The 19,297-nt window shown below is 41.4% G+C and overlaps 1 protein-coding gene across 2 annotated transcripts in view; it reads left to right on the top strand.

Annotated features, from left to right (window-relative positions):
* Positions 1–19,297, top strand: part of LOC111980211 (gamma-aminobutyric acid receptor subunit alpha-6-like) — a 40,004-nt gene that overhangs the window by 3,014 nt on the left and 17,693 nt on the right. Inside the window, exons 6-9 of one of the 2 annotated variants that reach the window (XM_024010895.2) lie at positions 17–160; positions 537–689; positions 5,657–5,787; positions 7,312–7,565. In XM_024010895.2, the coding sequence (XP_023866663.1) occupies positions 17–160; positions 537–689; positions 5,657–5,787; positions 7,312–7,565 (682 nt within the window). Of the gene's footprint in view, positions 1–16; positions 161–536; positions 690–5,533; positions 5,788–7,311; positions 7,566–19,297 lie in introns of both variants that reach the window. The other variant, XM_024010894.2, reaches the window with a different exon arrangement.

Below are 19,297 nucleotides of genomic sequence, written 5' to 3'. Positions count from 1 at the left end.
TATTTCTGCTGTCCAGATGCCTACCCCATGAGTGAAATTGTGTACACGTGGAAAAAAGGACCTCTGTTCTCTGTGGAAGTACCAGAGGAGTCCTCCAGCTTGCTACAGTACGATCTAATAGGACAGACAGTGTCCAGTGAGAGGTTAAAATCCAACACAGGTAAGAATGTATTCATTCACTCTATGCTTAAGTAATGCTTACAGAAATAGGCCTTAAAAAGATAGCTATGCTAACTAACTGTATGCATCCTGTATGCATATGGCTTTAAAGGATTTCAATGGAAAGACAATAGTACATTCTAAATGGAATTRTCATCTGAATCTGTGCTTTTTCTGTACACATTCAATGTGGGGTATTTGACATGTGCTACAGTATGCATGTACTGTATGTGTGATGTCTCCCCTGTGATGCTCACTGTCTGATCTGTTGTCTGTAACACAAATCAGTATTGTGCCTTGTGAATTTTCTGATTTGACAATGTATGCCTGTTAGAAACTCTGCGCCACAGACAGAAATTCCATTTGTTTTCTGACAGGTGAATATGTAATCATGACTGTTCACTTCCACCTGCAAAGGAAGATGGGCTTCTTCTTGATTCAGACATACATTCCCTGTATCATGACGGTGATCCTGGCTCAGGTCTCTTTTTGGATCAATAAGGAATCCGTTCCTGCTCGAACTGTATTTGGTAGGCCTCCTCCTGATCTCCATCTTTACTCCCTCCATGTCTCCACTGGGTTGTCCACCATGCTTACATGTTGCAAGGTTACCCCCGAAGGTCCCATTATAAGCCGCAGTTCCTTTGGAGCGATACAATAGAGCCACTTTAACCATAACAAAAGAACAAAGGTGGATTGTACCAATTCACCACTCATTACATGATCCATTCCGTATCCTTTTATGTAGATTAGGTGAGGATATAGTATTTTAATGTTCTTTCTTGGCAGAACTTGGTAATGGTTTGCATTCTATGGAGTGCTTCACTTAGTGGAGTGGTGCTCGAGATAAAAGGCAGCACAGTCACATGGTAGCTCTCAGACCTTCTACCTCATTATATTTGTTTCCTCCAAAGTGGTGGAGCTAAATTAATAGTAAATAACTCCTACTTTGAAATCGGTCATACCGAGAGGGTTGGGGGGGGTGATGCTGTTTACTTGGACTCGTTCCGAGGACTTGCAGATTCCGCTTGTTCCCGTTACATCATGCTACACTTGTTTCAGCCTCTAGCCTCGGGAACATGGAGCTCCTAAGTTTAATTTGCCATACTTTGGATTTTCAATTTTAATTTCCTCAGTTACATTTTCATGAGCAGGAGTAGCGGCTACTGGCCTTTGTAGATTATGGCTCTCTTTGGAAGCTCGTCAGCATTTTGAAAATCCCACACAGAAGTGAAAGATACCAATCGTTKGTACGTGTTCAAGTTGGGCCCCACGTGAAACGCACATATGCGGAAAGTCATTAACCTCCCACATCCCACTGCTTTCATTTCACACAGTTGCGGGGGAGCYCTGTGAAGATATTGGAGTGTTTTTAGTGTGAACATGGTGTGTCKTTTAGGAGGCTGTTGCATAAAACATATTGGATTTTCCCCAAACCCAAGAATGACAGGCTTTATCTTCACGGTTTACACTGTTTGTTTTTGCGTTCCGAAATGCTACGATTAAGAGACTGTAAATTGRTTCTGTAAATCCAATGTATTTGAATGCTTTGGTGACACAACGTGACAACCGTAATATGGGGCACAGCGAGAAGCCACACAAAATAAAATGCTGGGTTGTTTGGATGACCCAACTGCTGGGTTGCAGGTATTGGGTCACTTAGTTGGGTTGTTTTCTATACAAAGAGCAAGGTTGGGTTGTTGATGCTGGGTTATTGATGCATGGCATTGAGATATGACCCAGTGGGTCAGATCAGAAACTGGAGGTGTGGCTTAGCAGTGGTGTGACTTTCAGGAGTTATTTTGGGCTACCCGTGAGAGTAAATGTCATTCCGGGTCATCTGTTCTGTTTTATTGTCATCAAATGTTAAGGTTGAACACTGACACTTTTGTAGCTATAATGAGGTTTACACAAGTGTTCCTTAYGAGCCTATGGATTACATTAAAAAGACCCAGCTGCTGGGTCAACCCAGCATGAAAGTGAATAAAAACCCAAATGATGCTTCAATTAACCCATGTTGTGTAATCCAAACAACCCAACATGTTGGGTTATCCACGCAACCCGAATGGCTGGGTCACAATAACCCAACGTGTGTACTGTCCAATATCCAATACCAAATAACCAAAATTGGGTTGTTTTTAACCCAGCATTTTTTTTAGAGTGCAGTAGCTAAATAGGTTGTGGTAATGTACTGACAGGTGCAGAAGGATAAAGAGAGAGACAGATAGATACGCAGAAGCACTCCATCAGGGCTAAAGCACATTAGCCATTGTTGTTGTGACTCTCTAAGAGCTGAAAGTCCCCAGAGCTGAAGTCTCACAGACTTAATTGAGTGGGCCTAATTTGTACCTTGCTTTTAGCCTTTAAAAGCACACGGATGCCTCAAGCTCCTCAATTCTTTCTCCTGTCTTTCTCTTTCATTTTCTTCCTCCTCTTCTTCCCTCTCTCTTTCTCTGGCCTCCTCAGCTTTTTTTACTGACACGATTTCTCCCATATCCCTCTTCCTCAGTGTGATCATTACCAAGTGCATGAGTTTGACAGGCAGTGTTGGCCATTGGTGTTTTTTTTATAGAGAGTTGGTACTGTAGCTAACTTAATCRATACTGGCTATACTGGAGTTCTATACTGGCTTTCAGTGCTGAAGCAGTGCTTAAATGCAGTGAAACATGATTACATCCACTTAAATGCTCTCTACATGTCCCCCCTGTGCAAATGAACTGTGTAAATATGTAATTGTTAAGAGCATAGCAGGGCAGTGGCCAATGGACCTTTTTTGATGTTGACAGTTTTAGCTTAATGAAAACAATCTCTGCTAAATTATAGCTGTACCCCGTTAATGGACCAGTATAGAGCATGTCCCTTATGTGAATTAATAATGACTTGTAAGGGCCTCGATAGTGTAAGGCCAGCGATTGAAACTCACTTTGAATAAATGTGATGAGATTTATTACCATGAACACATATTGCATCCATGGGTCTGTTTGCATTTGTGAATCTCCACAGTGTTATTCATCGCTCAGATATCTGTTGCCACGTTAAATGCAACGGATTGAGGCCCCACTGCTTTGCCTGTTGTCGCTATTGTTGTTGTCATCGTCAACAAGATCCAATTTGTGAATAGAAATCAWTGCAGCCAATCAATTTCCATAGTAGCCCTGCCTCAGCTGAGGTGCCTGACCATAATATTATTTAACACTCTCAATCAATGGCAATTTATTTTTGTACTCCCTTGAAACATAACTTGCAGTGACCCACTAGAAATAAGCAACTCCATTCTGACAAAGGTTGTACAGATTGAAACTTCGCAATCGATTTATTTTTGATATACAGGTTAAGTCGTTTATTAGAACGTTGGTAGTCTATGAATATGTCTCTTCCCAATGTTATGAGGAGACAAGAGTGTGAATTCCTGCATGTCTTGATAGTCCTGTCGGGTGAAGTCACTTGGCATTCCAATGAACCTTATCCAATAATCAGTAGAAAGTACTTCAGAGGACATTTATGCGTACTGTATAGCACAGTGAATTGCTTCATATAATCTGTGGGCAGAACAGCCTTTCTACACTCTCTTCATTATCCAGGATTGGGACTGCTATTGCTCTTTTTCCCTGTAAACTTGTTCCATGTAAGCCTTCATCAATTCATCTGTGTCCCATCCTTCTCATCATCATGACTCTCCTGCTCCTCCAGGCCCGCTTGCAGCTCAGTCATCCATTGGCTCCCTGAGATGAAACTACACTACCCTGGCATCTCATTGCAACCCGCATRCGATTGATTACCACGTGTCTAACTCTAACCCAAGGAAGTTGTGCTGCTCTGGAACTATCATCATCATCACTAAAAACAGGCCATCCCATGAACAGTAAACACTGTGATTGGTATGACAAACTTCATCCACCCCAACCCTCCTCTACTTTTAGAACGCCGTAAGAAATACCCTGCTGTGATTTCAAATGGATTTGCATCCAAGACATAACAGGAATACTAAAAGTTGATCCAAATGAAAAGTTGACCTAATTTATATGGATAAATAGCAAGTCATCTATTGATCCTGAGAGTCAGCAATCAAAAACATGGCTTAGTTTCCTCAGCTTAAGCTTAGGGTTAGCATAGTTGCGTGCACAAARCGAGTCCTGTGATACCATGTTTCCAAAGAGCATGCCTAAATGACCTGACTTAAAGTTGATTTAGGCGTGCTGTTACCGTAGGAACATACTGTATTACCACAGGCCCTACCACTCCRGTGTTTGCACGCAATGATGTTTAGGCTAAGCTGTGGGTGAGTAAACTAAGCCATGTTTTTGGTTGCTGCCTCCCAGGATCAATAGATCATGCTGAGAGTACACAGTGTTACTTTGAAAACCCTAACGTTGGTGAATTTGTTATCCTGTATGACTCGCTATTGGTAAAGTGAATACATTTGACATAATGGGTGAAGTATTGATTTTCTTAAAGTAAGAAAGATTGGACTTTTTTACATTTCGCTGGCCACTTGTTTACTCAAGTCTCCAGGCTGAATATTTTATAGCGCTACAGGTATCATTACTTKTCAATAATACCAGAGCACATTGGTATCTGAGAGATAGACATTATAATCAACTTGGTATAAAAAAAACAATTGTGACCCTCCATCCAAAGGACAGTAAAGACAAAGTGCACMGTTAAGCATTGAATTTGGACACAAATGCATTTCTGAATGTAGGAGCAAGGTTAGTGGTTGAGTAGTGTGAACTTGTGTGAAAATGAGGCTAGAGATTAAACATCATGCCCACAAATTCACCCTCTGGCGAAGTAGGGCATCAATTACCATCTAAATTATGAATGGGTTCTGAGGATTTTATGCACTGTAATGCAATACTAATCTTCATTTTGTAGGTTGCTATTGATGAAGTTACAGTATCGTCAGTTATTATTAACGAGACAGCCTAATCTGATGAACTCGAGACACTATTTTTGCTCAAAATGTTCAGTAATGTTAGATCAGTGTCATGAGAATTACAGCAGAAATCATTTCATTCTCTGAAAATATATGATAAGATTTGATCTATTGGGTTCATAGAAAGAACCATTTTCAGGCCAAATGACATGCTTGAATAGACTCAACCATTTCCCCTTAAGCTATTTCATTGCTTGTAAGCTCATGTGTGTTCACATTAAACTGCTTTAATGCAAACCACTGGATGGTTGCTTGTCAGACCCTCCAACCCCCTTCACTCCACTCCATGCCCTGACAATCACCACTCAACAAGATGATGAGCCTGGTACCCTGGAAGCCCAGCCAGTCAACCCTGGGGCTCTGGGAGACAGACAACAAAATGTATCCTCGATCCAGTATCTCTGTCTAAAATCTCTCTATGTGCCCTGTGTATCCCAGGCATTACCACTGTGCTAACCATGACCACACTCAGCATCAGCGCCCGCCACTCTTTGCCCAAAGTTTCCTACGCCACGGCCATGGACTGGTTTATTGCRGTATGTTTCGCCTTCGTTTTCTCAGCCCTCATCGAGTTTGCAGCAGTCAACTACTTCTCCACGCTGCAGGCCAACCGGGAGCTACGCAAGGTGGCCGCCATCAAGGCAGCCCAGGAGGCTGCAGAGGCCGGGAGGAGTGATGGGGAGTCCTCTTCGGTAATCCACCCCCCTCCTCCCCTCCTCSTTTTACACTCCTCCCTCCCTTTCCCTTTCCTCCCATCTCTATGTCCAGCTCAACCTCCGCTCCTAGTCTATGATAACACGAGCGTTTGACGAGAAGAGACAGCCAGTGGCGTCATGAACGCGGTTGCTGCAGATTATGTAAGAYGAATAGATGAAGGGAATATCCAGGCAGATCATTACAGGCTCACAAGAAACCTTCATGCTGGAGGGGAAAGGCAAGCCCAATGCTTTGTGCTTCTGTGGGAGAGATACTATTATTAGGTGACTGCACCAAATACATGAAGGCCTACATGTAGGTTTTCACATAACAAAATGACTAAATAGTCAAACGGAGAGGAGCTCTATCTCTGTCACCATTTTGAATTGCTATCTCTTTAAATTATTCTAAAAGGCAGCCAAATCTAAATGACCTGGATAAGATGTTGACTGTTTTTGACTGGTTTACTGGTTGTTGACCGGATAAGATGTTGACTGGTTATCACTGGTTGACTGGATAAGATGTTGACTGTTTTTGACTGGTTTACTGGTTATCACTGGTTGACTGGTTGACTGGTTTTTGACAGGATAAGATGTGGACTGAGTCTACCAGCTCTTCCTTAGCTGAACACTAAGGGATGTTTATATTATACACTGATTTAGATGTGTGTCAGCATGCTAACACTCCATTTGTTCACCTGATTGGTGAAATCGGATTAAAGACAGGACACTTGTGATCACTTCCACACAAGCCAAATTGATAGAATACGCTGTGTATTATGTTGCACTATTAATCCTGCATTTTTCATCTCATGAAAACAAGACAATATCACGCAGTATTTACATTTCATGAGGTATTCCGTCAAGCTCTAGCGATATTAATTCAGTATGCAGAACAATGTTATATAGTATATCTACTGTATAAGAATTTGCTCTGATCATTGTGGGATTTGAGACTGAGAGCCAGCAGAGAATTCAAGCCTGTTGTCATTTCAGAAATAGCTGCAATATTAAAGCATTGCGAGCCACATGCTCCCTGCCTGATTTCTCACCTCCGTCGGACTCGCACAGCATCCAGCAGCTGACATTTGCAGCTCCAACCTGCTCTGTGATGGAAGCCAGTTAAACCCGTGCCAGCGCCCCCACTCTACCCCACACCACCCCTCACAACCCTGCCTCAGTCCCTGCTCCCCACTCCACACCGCCCAACTGTGCCTCAGTCCCTGCTCCATTCACTCTGCAGCACCACAGTAGCCAAATACTATTAAATACCAAATGTTGTATTGATGAATGAATCAATGACAATATCTTTTATGACTTTGTGCACATGGCATACGCCACCGTGTTGCTATAGGAAATGGATTCAATTAAAACTGCGTCATGCCAAAATAAAACCCAATTGATTTCCTATTTTAATCTTAATTGCCGATGACTTACTGATGTGCTGGTCATAGATTTACTGTGCAGACCTGTTCTTTCACTCACCCCTTCCACCCACCTTTGTGTTTGTGCGCCGTACAGGACGCCAGCAGTATGCTGAAGAAGAGGATGAACTCTACGCCRCACTTTGAGAGGCCAGCGGAGGTGTTCCCTAACCCTCCAGTGAATGCCCAGGCCTTCCTCCAGCAAGGCTCAGCCGTGCCATCCAACAACTTACTGACAGGCACCAGCATCATAGACAAGTACTCACGCATCCTCTTCCCTCTGTCGTTCGGGGCCTTCAACCTGGTCTACTGGATCGTCTATCTTACCAAGGACACCATGGAGATGACAAGGTAGAGGTGACACGTTTTCTAGTGGCTACTGTAAATGTTTGGAAGCTTGCTGCAAATGACGGGAAAAAGACAGTGTGAAGCAATTTCATGTAGACGGTATGTTCAGGTAGGCCAATTTGATGGAAGAAGTACAGTAGAATCTATTATAGCAGGATGGTCTGTAGCTAGTCATATTAGCTGTTCTGGAGCCCTCTCATTGTGAAATGCATGTAGAATACATGTGCTAAATGTTTCAGTTGTATATCATATTATTGGAACTGGTGAAGGACCACTGTTAAAATGTCCTATTATATTATATAAAAATAGAGAAGCCAGAAAGACAGGTCCACATGATGAAAAGGGGCAATTTCAAGATAAAGGAATTACGCTGACTTTTCACTTTAGCATGTATCCTAAACAAAAACCCTTGATTACAAAGTTTAACAAACCCATTCAAATCTATGCATAAGAACTACTTTTAACAATTTACACAGAACATTTCACAAAACACATTTACTTGAAGAACTGTGCAGATGCTCTGTTTGGTAAGAGAATTATGGTAAAATCTCWGTTTTTATGTGACCACGTTTTCTGAAAACGTTTTAATATCTGCTTCGAATTAAGATTCAAAGATGTCAAATTTGCATTCTTTAAAATAAAATATTCGGGGGCCTCCCGATTGGTGCAGTGGTCTAGGTCACTGCATCACAGTGCTAGCTGTGCCACTAGAGATTCTGGGTTCGAGTCCAGGCTCTGTTGCAGCCYGCCGCGACTGGGAGACCCATGGGGCGGTGCACAATTGGCCCAGCGTCGTCCGGGTTAGGGTAGGGTTTGGCCAGCAGGGATATCCTGTCCCATCGCGCACTAGTGACTCCTGTCAGTGCACGCTGACACGGTCGCCAGGTGTACGGACCGTCCGACGCGTTGGTGCGGCTGGCTTCCGGGTTAAGTGGGCATTGTGTCAAGAAGCAGTGCGTCTTGGTTGAGTTGTGTTTCGGAGGATGCACGGCTCTCAACCTTCGCCTCTCCCGAGTCCGTACTGGAGTTGCAGCGATGAGACAAGACTATAACTACCAACATGATACAACAAAATTGGGGAGAAAAGGGGGTTAAAAAAAATATTACAAATAATGGATTAAAGCTTGGGCAAAAGACTCACTGGCACGAAAATAGGAATGGATGATCAGTTTCCGAAGGAAAGTTCCAGATAGGCACAAAATTCTGTACCCACTCATCAAGGTGAATAAACTTAAAGGGAAACGTGTAGCTCTCGTCAGGGGTGCAACTTTGGTTTTAGAATTTTAAAAATATATATTTTTTAAATTATTATATATACACACCACCTTTAACAAGTTTGGGGTCATTTAGAAATGTCCTTGTTTTTGAAAGAAAAGCACTTTTTTTTTGTCCATTAAAATAACATCAAATTGATCAGAAATARAGTGTAGACATTTACAACATTAACAATGACTATTTTAGCTGGAAACAGCTGATTTTTGATGGAATATCTACATAGGCTTAATGGGGCCCATGATCAGCAACCATTACTCCTGTCTTCCAATGGCACGTTGTGTTAGCTAATCCAAGTTTATCATTGTAAAAGGCTAGTTGATCATTAGACAACCCTTTTGCAATTATGTTAGCACAGCTGAAAACTGATGTTCTGATTAAAGAAGCATTAAAACTGGCCTTCTTCAGACTAGTTGAGTATCTGGAGCATCAGCATTTGTGGGTCCGATTACAGGCTCAAAATGGCCAGAAACATATAACTTTCTTCTGAAACTCAACGGTCTATTCTTGTTCTGAGAAATGAAGGCTATTCCATGCAAGAAATTGTCAAGAAACTGAAGATCTCGTACAACACTTTGTACTACTCCCTTCACAGAATAGCGCAAACTGTCTCTAACCAGAATAGAATGAGGAGTGGGAGGCCCCGGTGCACATCTGAGCAAGAGAACAAGTACATTAGAGTGTCTAGTTTGAGAAACAGACGCCTCACGAGTCCTCTTCTGGCAGATTCATTAAATAGTACCCACAAAACACCAGTGTCAACTTCAACAGTGAAGAGGCGACTCCGGGATGCTGGCCTTCTAGGCAGAGTTCCTCTATCCAGTGTCTATGCTCTTTTGCCAATCTTAATCTTTTCTTTTTATTGGCCAGTCTGAGATATGGCTTTTTCTTTGCAACTTTTACCAAGACACACCTGTTAATTGAAATGCCTTCCAGGTGACTACCTCATGAAGCTGGTTGAGAGAATGCCAAGAGTGTGCAAAGCTGTCATCAAGGCAAAGGGTGGCTACTTTGAAGAATCTGAAATGTAAAATATATTTTGATTTGTTTAACACTTTTTTGGTTACTACATGATTCCATGTGTTATTTTATAGTTTTGATGTCTTCACTATTATTCTACAATGTAGAACACAAAACCCTTGAATAAGTAGGTGTGTCCAAACTTTTGGTTGGTACTGTGTGCCAAATATTTTTTGATTCACAGCCTCATAGATTATATACATACTTTTTGTAACCTTTCTGGATTACAACCAAATAACAATAAGTGTACTATATTACGTACTGTATCACAAAAATATACAATGTTACTGTGTAGTTTACCAATAAAATGGTCTGACGGTGAAGTGGACATACCCAGTGTTCATATCCCAAAAGAAAGAAATGATCTCACTGCAGTGCATTTTAAAAGAAAGTTGACAAAAATAGTTAAGATCTTGCTACCGTGGAAAGGAGAATACTTGTCTATTTGTGGAATAATCACGCTGATTATTTTATTTACATTTTGTTTAACCTTTATTTAACTTGGCAAGTCTGTTAAGAACAAATTCTCATTTACAATGATGGAATACCAAAAGCCAAAAGGCCTCCTGTGGGGACGGGGGCTGGGATTAAAAATGTAAATATAGGACAAAACACACATCACAACAAGAGAGACACCACAACACTACATGAAGAGAAACCTAAGACAACAACACAGCATGGTAGCAACACCACATGACAACAACATGGTAGCAACACAACATGGCAGCAGCACAACATGGTAGCAGCACAAAACATGGTGCAAACATTATTGGGCACAGACAACAGCACAAAGGCAAGAAGGTAAAATAACAATACATCAAGCGAAGCAGCCACAACTGTCAGTAAGATCTAGCCGCTTGAGAGCACCCTTACCTGCTGATCTGTAAATTACGTCTCCGTAATCTAGCATGGGTAAGATGGTCATCTGAATCAGGGTTAGTTTAGCAGCTGGGGTGAAATAGGAGTTATTAAGAGGAAACCATGTCTAGATTTAACCTTAGCCTGCAGCTTAGCCTGCAGCTTTGATATGTGCTGAGAGTAGGACAGTGTACCATCTAGCCATACTCCCAAGTACTTGTATGAGGTGACTACCTCAAGCTCTAAGCCCTCAGAGGTACAGTAGTAATCACACCGGTGGGGAGAGGGGCATTCTTCTTACAAAAACACATTACCTTTGTTTTGGAGGTGTTCAGAACAAGGTTAAGGGCAGAGAAAGCTTGTTGGATACTAAGAAAGCTTTGTTGTAGAGCGTTTAACACATAATCTGGGCAGGGGCCAGTTGAGTATAAGACTGTATCATCTACATAGAAATGGATGAGAGAGCGTTCTACTGCCTGAGCTATGTTGTTGATGTAAATTGAGAAGAGTGTGGGGCCTAGGATCGAGCCTTGGGGTACTCCTTTGGTGACAGGCAGTGGCTGAGACAGCAGATGTTCTGACTTTATACACTGCACTCTTTAAGAGTCCGGTGTCGGTCGGTGCTCAGTGGGTGTGGATGCTGGTTACAGTAAATGGAAAGAGAGGAGGCTCATGGGTCGGTGTCAGTGAGAGCCAGGCGAGGTAACATTAACTGTAGAGAGAGAAGGTGAGAGGCAGAGAGTGAGAGGAGGCTTGTCCAGACTGTTTTCACACTCCTGCTTTGACCACCAGAAGACATAAAGAGATAGAAAACAGTTATGATCTGAGCATAACAGTATACCAGTGGAAGGGAGGACAGTAGGCGGTGGTTTGTGACTACTATGATTTCCCATTGTATCCAATTAATTTGCAGTAATTCCGATTTGGTGAAAGAAGGACAAGTTTTAGTCACAACAAACACCTCTTACTGTAAAAACAATATAACTAATTGGTAGGTGTACATTTCGTTGTTACTTTTGTGAACATTCATTATCCTCCCTTTTGAGGAAGAGAAATTAGAAAATACAGTGTCTTAAAGATATGTGTGTTTTTGGTAACTGAATTACCAGGCACAAGGAAATGTTTCTTAAACTTAGGAATGGATTGAAATGTACAGACATTTACCTGGACGGAAATGGGGGATGGTCATGCTTTTTCAAATCTATTCCAGGGGAGGGTCATGTKATTTGTATTTGATGAAATGTCAATATTTCTCAGTTTTACAATTAGTTGCTTATTAGGCTATATATCGATGTGTGCCCAATGCTGCCCCTCATCTCTGATTCTCCGCTGAGCGTGCAATATCAATTGCGCCTATAGGCTATTTGGTCTGATCTCAATCAAATTGTCCATAGCCTATKGGTGTCAGAGTCGTGTGTATAGGTGGCAGGGAAGTCAGGCGCAGGAGAGTCAAACGGAGTGTAAAATGGAGTCTTTTAATGAATGTCCAAGTAACATGTTCCATAACACTAATAAGAAAAGAACATAAACAAATATGGGTACGAAGACCTGTCGCGCACCTATACACAAAAAAACAACACTGACAATAAACAACCTCTGACAAAGACATGAGGGGAAACAGAGGGTTAAATACACAACATGTAATGGATGGGATTGAAAACAGGTGTGTGAGAAGACAAAACCAATGGAAAATGAAAAATGGATCAATGATGGCTAGAAGACCGGTGACGTCGACCGCCGAACACCGCCCGAACAAGGAGAGGCAACGACTTCGGTAGAAGTCGTGACAATAGGCTATAGGCTACGAAGAGCATGCTCGGAGAAGCACAGATCAAAGTTATATTTCTAAGATAGCTGCTGGGATAGATTAAATAAAACTAGGCTGCATTACACACTGCAATGGATAGTCCATCCCTGAGTCCTGGCCTGCTCTGTTCTGCTCTTGCTGATCAAGAAAATTGTTTAAGGCTGCTTAACCAATGTCTGTGCTGTGTAGGGCTAAGTGTAAGTTCAGGAGGAAAGTCTTCCAAAAATAATTTTTGATTAGGCCTAGTCCAAAAAATGCTTGCGCACAGATGAGCCTGTAACCTATGCTCTGTTCAGTTTGAGAAGGTGAGTGCGAAGATGAGAAGGTCAACTTTGATAGCTTGCCATTACTATAATAGATTTTTATTAAAAACAATATGTTTCTTGCCCATTATGTATTTATCAGAGCTATTGACCTCACAACTTACATTGTGGTGCTAAAACTTGAAGCAGCAACCGTGGCACAATCAATCGTAATTGGACAGCTCACGGTGCTGAAAGTAGGAACAATTCATTTCAACAGTCTTCATTTTAATTTACTAACAACAAGAGTGCTTTGTGTTGGAGTCTTTTTCTTCCTATTTAAGAAGTAAGAGGTAGGCCTACCTGTTTGATAGATAAAATTAAGCTATAGGCAGTTGCTATATCCATATATTTGTTGGTGAATTCCTTCACCCTACCTTGTTGTAGCCTACCGRTGTGTCAGTGAAGGGTTGTTAAGTTAAAACTCGAATTAAGGGGGTATGAGAGGGTATGCCATAGGCCTACTTTTTAATTAAAGAAAATTACAAAAAGACATTGTTAGATTGTTAATATGGCTTGGGGGCAGTATTTCGATGTCTGGATGAGAAGCGTGCCCAAAGTAAACTGCCTGTTACTCAGGCCCAGAAGCTAGGATATGCATATACATAATTGGTAGATTTGAATAGAAAACACTCTAAAGTTTCCAAAACTGTTAAAATAATGTCTGTTAGTATAACAGAACTGATATGGCAGTTGACAAGCTGAGGAAAATCCATCCAGGAAGTGGGAATTTTTTGATGTGGGTATATTCAATTGAATGCTTATAGAGTATCTAATGGGTTAGGACCCAGATTGCAGTTCCTATGACTTCCACTAGATGTCAACAGTCTTTAGACATTGTTTCAGGCTTGTTTTCTGAAAAATTAAGAAGAATGAGACCTTTCTCTCAGTGGACTGTAGAATCATGCAGTGCTGGTTTGCGCGCATGACCGAGTGCGCACCCTTCGTTGTTTTTCCTTTCTATTGAAAACGCTATTGTCCGGTTGAAATATTATTGATTATTTAGACAACTGACAACCTGAGGATTAATTATAAACATCGTTTGACATGTTTTGACGAACTTTACCGGTACTATTAGGATGTATTCGTCTGCATGTTTTGACCGCCTTTGAGCCAGTGGATTACTGAACAAAACGCGCCAACAAAACAGAGCTTTTGGGATATAAAGAGGGACTTTATTAAACAAAACAAACATTTATTGTATAGTTGGGACTCTTGTGACTGCAACCATATGAAGATCTTCAAAGGTAAGTGATRAATTTTATCACTATTTCTGACTTTTGTAATTCCTTTACTTGGTTGTAAAATGTTTGTATGCTTTTGTAAGCGGGGCGCTGTCCTCAGATAATCGCCGTAAAGCCTTTTTGAAATCTGACAAAGCGCTGGATTAACAAGAAGTTAATCGTTAAGCCGATGTATAACACTTGTATTTTTTATGAATGTTTATTATGACTATTTCTGTATTTTGAATTTGGCGCTCTGAAAATTTCACAGGATGTTGTCGAGGTTGGTCACTAGCGGAACGCCTGCGTCAGAAATGTTAAGAAAATAAAAGGGATCCGATTTTATATAAAGGGATCTATGACTGCGCTTTGGTCCGCGATGCTTCATGCAAGCTGTAAAATACCTCGGAAAGATGTGACTCCGATGCATCTGGGAATATCATTGTTTTGTTTCTTTGACATTCAGAGTCTGACTTTGCTTGGGAGGTAATCTTATGCTGTCAGTCAATTSATTAAAGTGCTTCACTTTTTGCACAATAGAAGATGTTTAAACTCAAACAGATTTTAGGGAAACACTTGTGACCTTCTCTCATTGGGTAAAGCCACGGAAGAACAGTAGCTAGCAGTTAAAGCTTACATTTTTCTGCGTCGGAAGGACTACTCTGTCTGGGGTGAAAAGGTAGACCTAACTTCTGAAAGTACCATGCTCAGGTTCCTAATTATTTGCAAACAGGGACAGTTTGATGCAAACAAGACAGTCTGATTTGGCATTGGAGAAATGATAAGATGAACACATAGCCCTATCTCTCTGTCCATTCTTAGCCGGTAATTTTGGTTATTTTTGTGGTATTAAAAATAGGTTCCACCATTATGTAAAATGAAGTAGAATTTCATGAAATGTTTATAAAAGGCAATTTTTCCTAGGACCTGCAAATATTATGCTTTTTTGTATAAAGGAGATCTTTCCATCCCTACTCTTGTCCACGGTGGTCTGCAAACCCACAACCTTCTGGACTGTGCGCTATCAAAAGTCCCACGTAGCAATGTAATGCTTACAGAACGAAGAAGTGCACTATCAAAATGTTCACATAGCCAGGTAATGCTTACAGGACAAAGAAGTGCGCTCCATGTAATCCTTATTATGAATAACGATCACTCCCTTACAGTAGGCAAATATAGTTGGTAGGGGTTTTTACAATATATCTACATTATTGTGATTTGATGCATTTCTTATACCTTTAAAGACTTTTTCTGGTAGATGTTTTATAAGACGCCTTTTCCATCTGTTTGACTTGAATCAAAGCCATTACATATGCCATTTTCTAAAATGGAAAATGGTTGAAAAATGCATCCATGCCTTCATTTCCCCAAAACACCTAGGGTCCTTAACTTAGTGATGAGCTTGGAGATCACTATGGTGTTGAACACTGATCTGTAGTCAGTGAACAGCATTCTCACATAGGTGTTCCTTTTGTCCAAGTGGGAAATGGCTTGTAGAGTGCAATAGACATCGCCTCATCTGTGGATCTGTTGGGGCGGTATGCAAATTGGAGTGTGTCCAGGGTGTCTGGSATGATAGTGTTGATGTGAGCCATGACCAGCCTTTCAAAGCATTTCATGGCTACAGATGTGAGTGCCCAGGGTGGGATAGTCATTTAGACAGGTTACCTTGGTGTTCTTGGGCACAGTGACTATGGTGGTCTGCTTGACTGAGAGGTTGAAAATGTCAAAGAAGACACTTGCCAGCTGGTCAGCGCATGCTCTGAGTACGCTTCCTGGTAATCTGTCTTGCCCTGCGGCCATGAATGTTAACCTGTTTAAAGGTCTTACTCACATCGACTACGGAGAGCGTGATCACACAGTCGTCCYGAATAGCTGGTGCTCTCACSCATGAGTTAGTGTTGCTTTCCTTGAAYCGAGCATAGAAGGCATTTCTGATAGGCTCGCATCACTGGGCAGCTCGTGGCTGGMTTTCCCTTTGTAATTTGTGATAGTTTGCAAGACCTGCCACATCTGATGAGCATGAGAGCTGGTGTAGTAGGACTGGATCTCAGTACTGTAATGATGCTTTGCCTGTTTGTTGGTTCATCGGAGGGATSATCGGAGGGTAGCGGGATGTCTTATAAGCATCCGGATTAGTGTCCCGCTCTTTGAAAGCGGCAGCTCTAGCCTTTAGCTCTATGCYGATGTTGCCTGTAATCCATGGCTTCTGGTTGGGATATGTACGTACGGTCACTGTGGGGATGACGTTGTCGATACACTTATTAATGAACCCACCACATTCATCGTAGCACACTATGAGCAAGCGCTTCAAATAACCATGTAGCGCTGTGTGTAACATAAGAAGAAAATTACACACCATGAATGGCATCACATTTGTTTAACCAAGAGGAAGTTGGTCATTCTCACCCTCAATGGCCGATGGGAGATCATAAGTTATGGAAGTGTGACACAAACCTGGTGTTGGTTCTGGCCTAATTAATATCTGCAGTTCTCTCTGCACCATCAAAGTTGAAATATGACTGCAAGAGTGTGCATCGGGGTATATTGACATACAGCCATACAGCTGTCTTACATCCCCTCAAGGCTTCATTGGCTAGACCTTACCTGATTCATGGCCATGAGTAGTATAATTTTGCACTATAGGCAGTCAATATTATTTTTCTTTACTTGTTGTACACACTCAAACAGATGCATGCATGCACAGATGGTACTCATGCATGGACAATATGTACAGACACTCTCACTTCTTATATGGCACCTAAAGCGTTCAGCCACAACACTGTGAAGATTCTGTATGGAGTGATATTAGAATCACATATAACCCAACCACCGCATGGCTTCTGAGAACGGTGTCAAACACATTCCCATCAGAGATTGCTTTCCTACTAGAGTAGGAAGCGTTAAGACATRTTACCCTCTTCTCCCCTTTCACCTAACAGCATACAATTGATCCTTCAATGCTAAATTCGACAGGCTGTCAGGGTAAAGTGCTGCTTTAAAGACAACAGTTATCTCATGTCAAGGGAAGTGGATCGAAATGAATATGTGCTTTTGCGTTCATGAAAAATACTGTACATTCACATTGAATAAGATAGAGTTCCGCTGTCCAGTGTCTGTGTTCTTTCCCTTTACAACTCTGCCTAGAAGGCCAGCATCCCGGAGTCACCTCTTCACTGTTGATGTTGAGACTGGTGTTTTGCGGGTACTATTTAATGAAGATGTCAGTTGAGGACTTGTGAGGCATCTCTTTCTCAAACTAGACACTCTAATGTACTTGTCCTCTTGCTCAGTTGTGCACCGGGGCCTCCCACTCATCTTTCTATTCTGGTTAGAGACAGTGTGTGCTGTTCTGTGAAGGGAGAGGTACACAGCGTTGTACGAGATCTTCAGTTTCTTGGCAATTTCTCCCATGGAATAGCCTTCATTTCTCAAAACAAGAATAGACTGACGCGTTTCAGAAGAAAGTCTTTGTTTCTGGCCATTTTGAGCCTGTAATCTAACCCACAATTGTTGATGCTCCAGATACTCAACTAGTCTAAAGAAGGCCAGTTTTATTGCTTCTTTAATGAGGACATTGGTTTTCAGCTGTGCTAACATAATTGCAAAAGGGTTTTCTAATGATCATTTAGCCTTTTAAAATGATAAACTTGGAATAGCTAACACAACGTGCCATTGGAACACAGGAGTGATGGTTGCTGATAATGGGCATCTGTACGCTTACAGTATGTAGATACAATAGTTATTAACAACATTAACAATGTCTATACTGTATTTCTGATCAATTTGATGTTATTTTAAATGGACAAAAAATTWGCTTTTCTTTAAAAAACAAGGCCATTGCTAAGTGACCCCAAACTTAGTGTATGTTTTTCTGCAGGGAGACAGACAAATAAGAAGTAATAATGATAGTATGGAGGGTGGCAGAAACCTAGCGGTAAGAGCGTTGGGCCAGCAATCAAAAGGTTGCTTGTTTGAATCCCCGAGGTGAAAAATCTGTCGATCTGCCCTTGAGCAAGGCGCTTAACCCTAATTGCTCCAGGGTTCCTTTGAATAATGARTGATCCCTCGCTGGGACCCCACTTTCAGGGGGAGTGGGATATACAAGAAACACATTTCCCTTTCACACCACAAACTTGTACATGTGTGAAACACGACAAATATAAGCGCGGCTTTTCTTTTTTTTTTTTTACATTAATAAATCATTATGTTCTCAAATGCTGTAATATTAATACTTTGCAATATGAATATACAATTATTAAACATATCAATAGCAATATGCAATATACAAAATGCATACATGATTAAGCTATGCAAATATAGCAATATGACAACAATATTAATGGTCAAAAGTAGAACACAATAACATGTGGTGTGGTGTGGTAGGCCAATGCTAGAGCAGGCTAAATTGGCAGTAGCATATAACATGTGGGTCATACATCAAACAACAGATAAAGCTCATAAAGTTAGTAGGCAAACTAGCCAGTACTATTAACTAAAAAGCAAGCCTTAATTTAAAACAAGTGCACGAAAGGTGCAAACAATGCATGTGGCAATTAACAACTACATGTAGCATCATAAACTGTTTAATGAATCAAAATGGCTGTTTGACTTGGACTATTAGCGTTAGCGGCCGAAATGTTAAATTATTGAGTGAATTCCTTTTCTATTTCTTTCCTCAATGTCATAACGTTTTGTTCCCACTTTTTCATTGACAAATACTTTCTTGGATTGTTTTGGAGAGTTTCATCTGAGTGTTTGGTGTGCTCTTACCTGTCTGAGTTTGTGAAGGACCCAAATAATAGTGATGTTACGTTTCATYCCGGAGCTCCAAGGCATGTGTTGAAATCGTTAAGCAGTTAACTTCAAAGCAGTGTGCCGATGCCTGTATCACTTTATCAGAAGCACGGGATCAATGACGTCTGAAGCTTAGTTTGGTCGAACAACCACTTGATTGGTTTGGTATTGGTTTCAGTAGAAGACAAAAAGCCTACGCGCGCATGCGATACGGCGTTTGGGACATCATCTATAATAATTTGGTTGCCCTAAAGTATTTTGACCACCAAGTGCCACTGGTGTACACTGTGTTGYTCGAAGCCTCGWGTAATGAWCCTACTTTCGACACAATTGGCTGGAAAGCCTCAATGCTTGAGAAAGATGCGTTTCCCCGTCACTATCGAATACAGGGGATGTGCCTGCAAACTTGTTTTTTTACTCAGCCATAGAGTTTGCTAGAGGGCACACCTGCCACGA

The sequence above is a fragment of the Salvelinus sp. IW2-2015 genome, linkage group LG20 (assembly GCF_002910315.2).
Source record: "Salvelinus sp. IW2-2015 linkage group LG20, ASM291031v2, whole genome shotgun sequence".
Lineage (NCBI taxonomy): Eukaryota > Metazoa > Chordata > Actinopteri > Salmoniformes > Salmonidae > Salvelinus > Salvelinus sp. IW2-2015.
The sequence above is the reverse complement of the archived record's forward strand: the minus strand, read 5'-3'. Positions and strand labels throughout refer to the sequence as shown.